The 13,539-nt window shown below is 37.4% G+C and overlaps 1 protein-coding gene across 1 annotated transcript in view; it reads right to left on the bottom strand.

Annotated features, from left to right (window-relative positions):
* Nucleotides 1-322: 322 nt before the first annotated feature.
* LOC150109854 (ubiquitin-conjugating enzyme E2 N) overlaps nt 323-13,539 on the bottom strand; it is a 62,687-nt gene continuing 49,470 nt past the window's right edge. Inside the window, exon 5 of the mRNA XM_090415378.1 lies at nt 323-863. Within this exon, the coding sequence (XP_090271504.1) occupies nt 826-863 (38 nt within the window). The 3' untranslated portion in view covers nt 323-825. The remainder of the gene's footprint in view (nt 864-13,539) is intronic.

Genomic DNA, 13,539 nt, shown 5'->3' with positions numbered 1-13,539 from the left:
CAAAGACTTCTGGTTATTTTATTAAGTGAAGAAATCTCAAGCATAACCATTTTGAAACAGGTCAGTGATGTGAGAAACATGAGAGACAGCCTTGAAAGACTTGAGAAATGGAGAGAGAGAAAGAGAGAAAAATGCTATCACAATCTCGCACTTAGTTTGGAATGCCCTTCATTTTGTAATATCCTCCCATAAAAATTTACAATGGCTTTCATAAATCTTTATAGTAGAATTAGAATTTCACTTGACAGTATGATTTAATTAAGCATGTTTTCTAACCTGTAACAAAATGAAGCTTATGAAATCAGTGACAATGAAGAAACTATTATAAATTAAACAATAAAATTTATTTAATGTTTTGTTGCAATATACATGATAATGAAAAAACAAAGGACCTGGTTTGGAGGGTGAAATTTTTAGGCATTAATAATACATCAGGTTTTCACATACATTACTACATTTCAGTACCAGGTCTCAATCACAGGTCCTTACAGCGATGACTGTCAATGACTTGTACAGCTCAATAACTTGTACATACATGTTGAAAGGCATACGGAAAGGACTTGAAGAAAGTGGGGGAAAGCATATTTATTTACAAGAAACAGAACTGAAACTGGTTTTAAACACCAAAAGATTTATTGGAACTGAACTGGAGAGAGAGAGAGAAGGCATCTTCTAATTCTAGAAATCTGGTGAGCGAGACAATATACATCAGCTGGGATGCAGAATGCTGCCTGAGTGTCTGTAGCAGTAGCAGTCCACTGTGACAATCTAGTGAACATAGACATTAACAGATCCTGTGCCCGCCACCAGGATCTACAGCAGTCCTCAGGCATTCATTGCATACAATCTTGTCCATTCTCTAGCTGAAAAGCAATTGACAACTAGTTAAGATAATTCGGTTACTTTAATAATTATTTTTACTTAACTTAAAAATATAATTTAAATCTTTCAAAATTTCACATTTTAATCATTTTCATAATAATAAGCTGATTCACAGACAACAAAAATACACAAAACATGAAAAATTTATATTAATTCAATGAAAAATTCATTTCAATTTAAAATAACTGATCTCTCTTCTACAATTTCATTAATCGAATTAACTGGCTATTAATGGATTAGCATTATCCAACATATATCCTCTTCCAGTCAAGCAATCCACACTTTCTGTGGTGTGGTCTGTTTCTGAGCTTTGGCAATCCCAGTGACTACTTTCACCATAAAGATTGCAACAGGCTAATTTTCTATGGCTGGAGGAAATGTTGGAGGTGGTAGTCTAGTTGACATTTCCTTCAACCAGAATTTTTATTTTTTATTTTTTTACCAACTGAATGATCACAATCAACTGGTTTATGGGAGGCCAGAAGTGACAGTTGATATTTGGTCTCCACAGTAGTTTCCAGTTTTTTCCCCATTCTCCCACTGAACATTTCTTCATAGAATGGGAATAATAACCTACAAAATCATACTAAAAATGTAAGGACTTCAATCGTTCCCATTTGAGGATACAGCAGTGAAGAGATCCTATGTATATATCTAGCAGTAGAAAACCTGCTGGATATATTGAACTGAACCTGATGTAATCCATCAGAGTGTTTCTAGCAAATAATCCATTTTTAATCTGTTAAGTCATGACTGAAGGGAGTCTGAATATAGCAGCAGACATATGTAAGGTACAGTTAAGGTCATGTTATGGATGTGCCAGTGATGTGCTATCTATGAAGACATATTTGGTCTTGCATTCAACATGTCCTAGCATTTTTTAATCAACTCCTCCACATAAACCATCACAAATAATTCTGATACCACTACAGATTTTTTTTAAAAAAATAACAGCAACAAAGTCAAAAATGAAAAATAAACAAAAACCCAATCGAAAAAACTTCTACATGTATTTCACCAATATTTGCAGTTCTCAACTCTAATATAAATGATGTGTACACTGCCTGCAGACATCTAAATTCAACCCTCTATTTCTTCAACTTCATCTTTAGATCAACTCAAGTTGATAATCCAATTCAACTTTTCAGGCTACACTGTGTATGATTCCAAGAGAAACCTGTACATCTTTCAGACATTGTTAAAACTTGAATTCCTTATTTTTAATTTGCTTGGAAAATATCAAAATATCTTTGTCGCATTCATTTGCAGTCTCTATTGCGTCAAATTCTGATAACCCCTCTCGCCTTTTTTCATTATTTTTCTGCACTGCAAATACCCAAACAGCATTTGGGTTGCACATCTAAAAAAAATAATCTCAACAATAACTGGCTTCCCTTCTCCAATTCCAGTATTTGATTTGGAATAGATGCCAAGGTAGCTGCTATAATCTTCCATAAACTGCCTATGTCTGTCCATCAGAATACTAGGTAATCCTTTGTGCCCAGAATGCAAGCTGTCCCCTTGGAAAATCAGACCATAACTCATCAAAATTCTGCTTCTTAAGCAATGCCCTATCTCTCTCTCTCTCTCTCTCTCATGTACACAATCACCCACTATCAACTTTGGCACCAAAATGGCCCAAAACATGATGTGTCGTTTTGGTGGCAAAATGATGTATACTCTTCCTCCGATGATGTGATTACTCTTTCCACTCTTCTGATCTAAACATATTTAGATGGAATGACCAAAATAATTCTTACTGGAATAAAGGCTTTAATTTCTCACTCCACCCATCCACAACCTAAACCTTTGTTTTCCAACATGCAAACCTAAGGAAAAAATCTGGCATATCAGTAGCCTAAAACCAAAACTCCTGCTTTATGCTGACTCAGCCTATAATGAAGCACACCAGCTTTAAAAAAGACTTCAACAAATCCAAATTAGACTTCAAAACAGCCAAGTGCAGAAAACTTGCCACTTAATGACAGCTGAGCTCTCCTATCCTTCATCAAGGCCAGCAGGTAACTTCTGCCCATTCATCTCTCTCCCCTAAGTAGGCTGAATGATCATAATTATTATCATTATTATTCCGCGACACCTTCAAGGCCTCACGAGAGAAGGCAATCTGTCTCCACCATTTAATCTATCAACTATACAGAACTAACTATATCATCATCTGCACACAATGCCATCTATTGCTCATCACCATCAGCATCATTTTTTGCCTGTGACATGTGTTCTCAAAGCCAATTTGCCCTGTAAGTGGGATGATAAACCCAAGTTTCTGAGAGGAAAAACCCTGCTACTTCTGTATGAGGTCAGCTAACTCACCTTCAATTGAAAAACCCATATAAAGATTCCTCTCGCTATGACGAGAATCAAATTTAGGCCTTTTCCAACCAAAGGGTACAATGTACTGTCATTCATCCAATTGTGCTACAGAGAAACTAAAAATAAATAAATAAATAACTGCACCTTTTATTATTAATACAGTAAAACTTGTCCAAGGTAGAACATGAATAAGACAGAAACTTGCTCAATGTGAACAAATTATGTAGTCCTGGCCAGAAGAAGAATAGGCATTACAGTGTATTTATTTTGTATAACATGAAATCTGCCCAACGCAGAAATGGAAAGCAATATTCGAAGAATTTATTAAAAATTACTTGTATAAAGCAGAAAGTGTTTTAAAAATACACCTATATTTATTAGATTTTGGCACTTGTGTTGCTTTTACTGTTTCATTTGAGAATTAAAGTTGGTCGGTTTCCGGTAAGTTCAAATATTTCAGTAACCCGAATTTCGACAAACCGATCAGTTCATTTTTTGCATCATGGCTAAATCATATATGGAGTTGTTGCTAAACAAAAAAGTCAACGTCATTAAAATTAAAGAAAAGGATAAACTCTCAGTATGGGAAATAATGATGCAGTTTAAGTGTGGCAAAACGCAAGTATACAACTCACTTAAACAAAAAAGATAAAATAATGAACAAGTGGCTGCAAGGAAACAGTCGAATGAAGAGGAAGGCAAAAGTGGCAACGAGGAAATCAACGAGGTAGCATGAGAGTGGTTCACGAATGCCAGATCAAAAAACATTCACGTATCCGGTCCAATTGTCCAAAACGAAGCTATCACAGTAGCCAAATCTTTTGGGAATGATCAGTTTAAGGCTTCTACAGGATGGCTGGATAGTTTTAAGAAGAGGCACAATATTGTGTGGAACGAAGTCTGTGGGGAATCTAAAGATGTGGATGAAAGTGTAATGAGTGAATGGAAACCAAAACTGCTAAAATTGATTTCACCATATGAACCAAAAAACATTTACAATGCAGAAGAAACAGGATTGTTTTTTTTGGGGGCATTACTAACAAAATCACTTGTGGTTAAGGGAGAAAAGTGTACCAGGGGCAAAATGTCCAAAGAAAGCCTTACAGTGTTATTGTGTGGAAATATGGTGGGAGAAATGGAAAAGCAGCAAAACCAAGATGTTTCAAGAACCTGAAAATTAATAATTCAACAATGATTTGGAGAAACAATAAAAAAGCTTGGATGACTGCAGCTACAATGGAAGAGTGGTTGAACATAAATGTTTAATGCATAAATGAAGAAGGAAGATAGAAATGTCATCCTTTATCTTGACAAATGCTACCTGCCAACTAAAGGTAACACTTTCAAAAAATGTGAAAATCACATGGTTCCCAGAAAATGCAACAAGTGTATTACACCCCATGGATATCAGTTGTTATTTACATATTCAAATCGCACTAGGCAATTTCTGATGCAATCTTTGATTTCGAATGTAAAAGCTGATAGCTGTTCTGCATTAGAAAGATCTGTATCGGTTCTGGATGCTGTGAATTGGATCGGGCTGGCAGTGAAGAAAATTAAAGCAGAAACAGAAAAAAAATGTTTTGCTAAAGTTGGGTTTGTGGAAAGTGATGTAGCAGATAATTTGAAGGAGGCAGAGACCTCCACATAGCCTTTAAAGGAATTCGAAAAACTGACCAGGGCATCTGACCTAATGTCCAATCCTCACCTTCTCATGGTGCACCCTGTTGGTATCTACCTGAATACTGAATGAATGAGGATGGGCTGGCAATTTGGAATTTAGCCGACCAAACTGTATTCTTACTGGCTTAAACCAAAATAAAAAATGATTGTACAACATGACAAAATTTCATGCTGGCAGGGGCGTCACCTGGTTAAACAAGGCCCCCCTTGTTTTCGCCAGGGAACCAGGGCGAACAGCGAAAAGTCAGTTACTGGAACAAATCTGAAAACACACCCCAACTCAATATCACCAGAGTTAAAGATCGGTACTATCAACATAAGAAGCCTGAATGGCAAAGAAATGGAGCTAGCTGAGGAATTAGACAAGTACCAGATCGACATAATAGGGGTGACTGAACCCCTATTATGTTACCCCCCCTGTAACCTAATCCTTAAACAACGACCTTGACATATTTCAGTGAAGAGAGAGAGAACAAACATATCAATGCTAGCAAAACTGTCCTGTATTATTTCACATGAGAAAGACTGCTGTATTTTACCTCCCTTCATCTTTAATATCAGATCATCCCAAAAGCAATGTAATTTTAAGCATTAAGTTCTAAAAGGATATAAAAGATAAATTACTTGCTAATTTAATCAAGTATATATTCCCCATCTGAATCAATAACACTCTTCCAACGTTGTGAAAGCTTCATAATGCCATTTCTATAGAATTCCGGAGGTTCGGAGGCAAAGAAGTCACATAGCTCAATTTTAATGCCGTAAATGTATCATATTGTTTTTCATTAATGAAATGTTGCAAACTTTGAAAATAAGTGGTAATCTGAAGGTGCAAGATCAGGAGAAAATGGATGATGTGGAAGCTTTACCAGTCAAGTTCCTCAATCATGGTGCAAGTGATTCTTGCTATATGAGGGTGAGCATTATCATGGTGAAAATCAACACCCTTCTAAATGACAGAGAAAATTCTTTTCTTTCAGTTTTTCATTCAATTGATTGAGTTGTTCACTTCAGCTGTGATTGTGTGGTTTTGTGGCAAGAGTTCAAAGTATATAATACCAGCCATATCCCACTAAACACTTAACAATACCCCTTCTGAGGGTGAACGTCTTTGTTTAGCTGAGGTTTAGCCTGTTCCCCTGAATGAACCCATTCCTTCAATTGTTGTTCATCAGTTTATGAGGAATCCACTTGCTGAGCTCAGACACTACTCCAAGTTCTTGCAAATGGCGAATTCTTGCAATAGTCGCTTCTGGCATATCGTTATCGAGAGAAACAGTGTACCCAGAGCAAGGGGAGTTTCAAACTGAAGTCCCCTTGCTGGCACTTTCATACATTCAAAACAATATCACCATGCACTTCTTGCACATTTTATTTTATTTTTTTGACAGTGTTAGCAGCATTGTTGGCTTTTTTGAACTCAAAGCATGATGTGCTCTTCAGTGACCTCCATAGTAATCCTTAATTACTATAGAGGCATCCAGTAAAGAGAGAGGTGTTAGCTCTCTCTTTTTACTGGATGCCGTGCATAATCTTACATTTGCTCATTGGCTATCGGTGGGGATTGAAGATTGAACTGTTTCCTCAGTCTCCAAAAGGTTAGATAGGGCTAAAAGAGCCTCGCCTACTCCCCCATAGGGAAATAAAAGGTGATAACAGATTTATATTTATGTTTTTAAAAAATAAAAAAGGTTATTATCACTGCTTTAGTGTAAATTACTCATCAGTGGATCATCGAACAGATGATCGAACACTTCCTTTAGCCTGGAGAAAATTACAAGAGTGCACTTGAAATTCCAGCCACTGATCAACTACTTCACTGGACAAACAGATTGTGTATGCACTGCATACCTACTTAACTGTTTACATCTGCAGTAGTTGTTGATGATCCCTTCAGTGGCATTGTATTTATATTACCTACAGCCATGGTTTCTAAGGAAGATCTAATTCACAGTGGTGCTGGTGTAAGCACAATCATCATCATCATCAAATTCCTGCCATGTACCTTCAAGGGGTGTACAGGATATGACAGTACTACATGAAAATATTACATCATTACTAACTTCCTATCTACAATTTTCCTCCAAATCAGTCTGTTACTTGTCAAGACTCCAACATTATCAGATCTTATATTTCTATCATCTAAGGCACTTTGTACCATATCAATCCACCTATATCTTGGTCTTCCTCTGGGTCGTTTTCCTGCCAACCTGGCAGAGAACACTTGTTTTGCTAATCTTTCCTCTCCCATTCTATTTAAGTGACCATACCGCCTGAGATTAGCTCTGTTAACGCATTCCAGGATGCTGACAATGTCAAGTTCTTTCCTAATATCCTCATTTTTAATATGATATTGCCATTGATGCCATCTGTTCATGCCTCTAATCTTTCTCAGGACGCTCATATCTGCGGTCTCTAGTCTTTGGTCAAGTGTTTTACTTCTGACCCAGCACTCAGATCCATAAGTTAAGACAGTGTTTGAACACTGTCTTGTATACAGCTAATTTAGTGTTCTGACTAATTTCTTTCTTATTCCATATGAATTTATTCAACTGACTTCCCACCATACCAGCTTTGCTGATTCTGTTGTCTATTTCTATATTTAATTTACCATCTTCACTAAAAATCGTGACTAAGTAGCTGAAATGTTTTACTTGTTCCACAGGTTCTCCATTCACAACACAGTTGACATTTTCAATGATTCTGCCTATTTTCATTGTCTTTATCTTTTTATTGCTGACCTTCATACCATATCTATTACAACAGCTATTCAATTTAGTCAGAGAATCTTGCAGACTTGTAGCGGATTTATTTAGAAGTATAACATCATCCGCATAAAGCAAAGAGCTGACATTAACATCTCCAATTTTGATATCAGGTTTAATACCACATTCCTTCATAATGTGATCCATATAGATAATGAATAACAGAGGGGATAATGTACATCCTTGTCTCACACTAGATTTAACATTAAACCATCTTCCTGTACTTCCTTCAATTCTAACTGCTGACTTACAACTCCGCATTCCTTCTTTAAAGGCTATGTGGAGGTCTCCTCTCAGTTATACAGCTTTGACCCTTAAGCACAAGTCTGTATCAATAAAAATAAGATAGATGGATTAAAACAATTATGGTGTTTCACGTGGCAACTGATCGGTATGGTATTGGTTCGGCAAATGTATGATATAAAGAAGGGACAAATTACTGAAATTCTTATTTTGGACAACTGTTCGGCTCATTCAGGAGCTCAAACTCCTCTGTAAGAAAAATGTTTATACAGTGCATTTACTACCAAAACTGCATATCCATTATCCGGCCACAAAACCGAGGAATATTATGATCTATAAAGACTAGGTATCGCTATTGCTCACTTTTCATGAAATGTTTGCTGGTTGATGTAAATGTTCACAAGTTTATAGACATTAATTTGGACATGTTGTGTGGAATTTTTACTCATATAACTATTCTTTACTTTTTGGGTCAGTTCCCCATTAAAGTTTCACAGGAGTATTACGTGGTACTTCTGAGGGACAATGGAATTTCCTCGAGATCGAGGCAACCGCAGAGTATCAGAGTGTCTGAGATCTACCTCTAGTAAAACACCAAGAAAATTTATATTTTGATGCGCCACTTAGTGCTATTAGATTAAACAATACTGTCAATCAAGAGGTGATCTCAAGACAGTACTTAAGTGATACCTAGCAACTTTGCAGACGTGGACAAACTTTACTTTTTTCTAGTCTCTCGCATAGGTTCGTATTATTTTTATAAGAGGTGCATCGGATTGCAGAAATCACAGTCTTAGTTAGATACAAAAACAAGGTTTATTATATATCAAAAATATGTACATTCAATACTATTAGCTTAATTCCCATCTTAAGGGAGTTCCTGACAGTCAGGATAGAGTTAAAATATTACAATACTACAAATATACTTAACTGATTATGCTGTAATTCTCATCATCATCAAATTCCTGTCATGTACTCCTGTACACCATGTACATGGTACATGGTGTACAGGATATGATAGTACTACATGAAAAAATTACATCATTACTAACTTCCTATCTACAATTTTCCTCCAAATCAGTCTGTTACTTGTCAAGACTCCAACATTATCAGATCTTATTGCTGACCTTCATACCATATCTATTACAACAGCTATTCAATTTAGTCAGAGAATCTTGCAGACTTGTAGCGGATTTATTTAGGAGTATAACATCATCTGCATAAAGCAAAGAGCTGACATTAACATCTCCAATTTTGATACCACTTTCCTTCATAATGTGATCCATAGATAATGAATAACAGAGGGGATAATGTACATCCTTGTCTCACACCAGATTTAACATTAAACCATCTTCATGTACTGCCTTCAATACCTTAATCATGCATGATTATCAAAATCTTTCTATTTCTCAGTAGTTCTGTCAAACCACACAAGATAGCATTTATATCTTTTACAATCCCTTTAGAAATTAGCAATTCCTCACTCTAGACATATTTGTAACTTCTTATAACATATTAAGGAACTTTATCACAGTGGTAGACAGTAAGATTTAAGGCAACCTTCTCTAAACAATAGCAACACAGTCTTAATCAATATCATTAATGTTCCCTTTTCTGCTTTATCAACGTGGCACACATCTCTCATTCACATTCAGTGAAATACAAATCAAGTCTACTTATCTGCCCTTTGGTTCTGTATCGCGTCAATGGTCTACCGGAATCTGCCTCTCCTTAATGTCCATGTGCTTCAATCTGGCTTTCTATGGACTGCCGGGCTTATTTCTTCCGCAGAGATACGACCGCCGAGTTCCACTGCTGCCTTTATCGGAATCCTCTGGTATGGAGGCACTGCCACCCTTCACCACCGCGAGATGAACACTAGGAGATCCAGGAACAAAAAAGCGAAACTTTTTTCCAGTGATGAATAGTTCGAGCAATGAATTTTCCTCGGGATGAATAGTCTGTGAATCAGAATATAAATCACTTGACCTGCACTCATTGTATTAAATTACTGATGCATATATTTCTGATCATCTCTGGATACCCCTGGCCTATAGCAGTAACCAACCATACATTTTGTCTTATTGGTCTTGATTTCACACCAGACTGCTTCAAATGAACAGTCATCCTCACACCCATCTCTTAAACTTTTTGGCTGCCATTCATCTATCATCAGCAGTATTACCCTCCTCCATCCTAGCTTCCCTGAAAATACTAAACTCTTCACATTCTATCCCTATAACTACATCTGCACATCTCATTAATGCTTATAACTTTTTCTGAGATTGCACCAACCAATGCCAAAAACTTCTCCCTCTTGTTCCTGATACTTCTGGAATTGGTATTTTACACACACACACACACACACACACACACACACACACACACACACACACACACACACACAGTTGAACCTCTGTTCTCGAACAATTCGGTTCCCAAACACATTTTCCCGAACAAAAAACGCCCTGGTTTCCGACCTAGTGCTCCACATGCTGAGCTGTAAAGCAGGAAAGCGTCAGTTACGCGACAGCCTTCGTTCAGTGCAGACATCTGCTTGAATTTGCAGCGAGTTTTCTTGATTTTCTTTGTGTTTTGTAGTTTTTTTTTCATAATTTATTATTAATTAAGCCGCCATGGGGTCGCAGAAGAATAGCGATAACAGCAAAGTGAAAAGAAAAGTTGTTAGAACCACGATAAAGATGAAAAAAGAAATCATATCCAAACATGAAAATGATATTTGTGTCTCGAATCTTGCTATGCAGTTCGGTATGGCGAAATCAACGATATGTACAATACTCAAAAATAAAGAGGGTGATCAAGAGTGCTGATGTTGCAAGAGGAGTGAAAGTTACTAAACAAAGATTGCAGACGATTGAAGAAGTGGAAAAATTGTTGCTGATTTGGATAAACGAGAAACAGTTAGCTGGTCATACTGTTTCTGAGGCTATAATTTGTGAAAAAGCAAGGTGATTACATGATGACCAGTTAAAGAAAAACCCTAGTACGAGTACTGATACTGATGTGTTCAAAGCTAGTAGAGGGTGGTTTGAGAAATTTAAGAAGAGAAGCGGCATACATAGTGTGGTTAGGCATGGGGAGGCTGCGAGTTTGAACCAAGAAGCTGCTGAGAAATATGTGCAAGAATTTAGTATGTAAAGGCTGGGGGTCTTCTTACCCAACAAGTGTCCAACTGCGATGAAACCGGCCTATTTTGGAAAAAATTGCTAAAGAGGACCTATATCACTCAGAAGGAAAAAGCATTGCCAGGACACAAGCCAATGAAGGACAGGCTGACTCTTTTGCTATGTGGAAACGTGGGGACTTCAAGGTCAAGTACCACTCTGAGAATTCGAGGGTGCTTAAGAAAAATAATGTGATGAAAAGTAAATTGCCTGTTATGTGGAGGGCTAATAGTAGGGCTTGGGTAACGAGACAATTGTTTATTGAGTGGATCCATGAAGTCTTTGCCCCAAGTGTGAGAAAATACCTTCAAGAAAAAAATTTGCCAATTAGATGCCTTCTTGTGATGGACAATGTTCCTGCTCACCCTCCAGGCTTGGAGGACAAGTTAATGGAGGAGTCTGATTTTATCACAGTGAAGTTCCTGTCCCCTAACACAACTTCTCTAATTCAGCCCATGGACCAGCAGGTCATTTCGAACTTTAAGAAACTATACACCAAAGCACTGTTTCAAAGGTGTTTTGAAGTGACCTCTGACACAGAATTAACACTCAGAGAATTCTGGAAAAATCATTTCAACATCCTCCACTGCTTAAGTATCCTTGACAAAGCCTGGGTACAAGTGACATATAGGACGATGAACTCGGCCAGGAGGAAATCGTGGCCAGACTGTATAGCAGACAGAGACTGAGCATGTTGCTTTTGTAATATTATTATTACAAGAGCAACATGCAAATATTGTAATAATATTTGCCCAGAGACACAATATTATAACATTGTGTCTCTCGGCAAAAGCATGGGCTTGGAAGTTGACAATACTGATGTGGAGAAGTTAGTGGAGGATCACAGGAATGAGTTCACCACAGAAGAACTGGAACACCTTTAGAAGGAGCAGCAAAAGACGGAGGTGGAGGAAATATCTTCAGACACAGAGGAAGGGCTTGAGGATGTTCCTAGTTCTTTGATCAAAGAAATATGTGTGAAATGGGGTGAGGTACAAAGTTTTGTTTCAAGATATCACCCTCACAAGGCTATAGCAAACCACATCATTAACCATTTCAATGACAGTGTCATGTCTCACTTCAGAAACATTTTAAAACGCAGGCAAAAACAAATGCCATTGGTTTTTAGTGAGACAGAGGCCCAGTGTGTCTCACGCAAATTCGAGTGGTGCCAAGAGACAGAAAAGAGAAAGAGAAAAAACCCAGGACAGTAAGCCGATGTTTTTATGGAAGGGGACTTCCCTTGCTCACCTCCTTCCACTTACGCCATCAACTCTCCTCCATATGTGTAGTTAAAGTGAAGTTAAATTTTCGTTTATATTTTATCTATTTATTGTGTTTATTCCTTTTATGTAAGATTTTGTGCATTTTCATTATGTTTGTATACGATCTTATGCATGAAGTACTGTTGTAAAGGTTTAAATAAACAATCATCTAGGGTTCGGGAACAGATTAATACATTTTACATTAATTCTTATGGGAAAATGGTTTCAGTTTTCGAACAATTCGGTTTCCAAACAGGAAAAACGAATTAAGTTCGACAACCGAGATTCCACCGTGTGTGTGTGTGTGTGTGTGTGTGTGTGTGTGTGTGTGTGTGTGTGTGTGTGTGTGTGTGTGTGTGTGTGTGTGTGTGTGTGTGTATATAGCCCATACACAAGAGGTTGGTTGATCAACCTATAGTACATTAGCACCATATATAGGTGGTGGACTGGAAAAGGAGGAACTTTTTCACATTTGATTTAAAACACTGTATATTGTATTCCTTAGGAAACATAAGGGGAAGATTGTTCTGTAATACAGCAGTAGCAGGGATGAAGGAGGAGGAAAAGAAACTTGTTCTATGGATTTCAAGAAGCAGTGTACAGGAATGTTGAGCAGCAGCTGCATGTGTTCCAACAAGTTTGGTACTAAGTGGGAGAATTATTGATGGGGTGAGAAAGAAAGATGGAGTGAGTTGGTAAGAGATGGGTCATTAATAAGTCTAATTGCTCTCCTCTGTATTGGGTCAAGCATTTTGAGGGAGCTCCTAAGAGTCCCACTCAAAATACAAAGGCAATATTCAACAGCTGGGCAGATTTGTATAAGGTTAACAGCTGTTCAAAGGTGAAGTAACGTCTTGAGTGAAAGAGAAATCCTCGTTTTTTTAGAAACTGAGGATGCAATAGTTGTGATGCGTTTATGCCAGAAGAGGTTTGATGTCAGTGTTATCTATCCAACAGCCTGGAAATTGGCCTATATTCAATCCACTCCCAAGAAGGGCAACAAATCACTGCTATCTAACAATCACTCTATTTCACTCACTTCAGTCCTATCTATCATCATCATGACACTAATTACGGGTATAGACCATATTGGTCTGTTCTGGTCTCATTGTCCATCCAATATCCTTTTTTGAGGTCTACCTTGCCTTCTCTTTCCAACTGGCTTATATTTTAGTAATTGTTTAG

The sequence above is a fragment of the Typopeltis vanoorti genome, chromosome 1, assembly GCF_054136105.1.
Source record: "Typopeltis vanoorti isolate ZY-2024b chromosome 1, IOZ_Tvanoo_1.0, whole genome shotgun sequence".
Lineage (NCBI taxonomy): Eukaryota > Metazoa > Arthropoda > Arachnida > Uropygi > Thelyphonidae > Typopeltis > Typopeltis vanoorti.
Note: the sequence above shows the minus strand (reverse complement) of the source record. Positions and strands in the feature narration are given on the sequence as shown.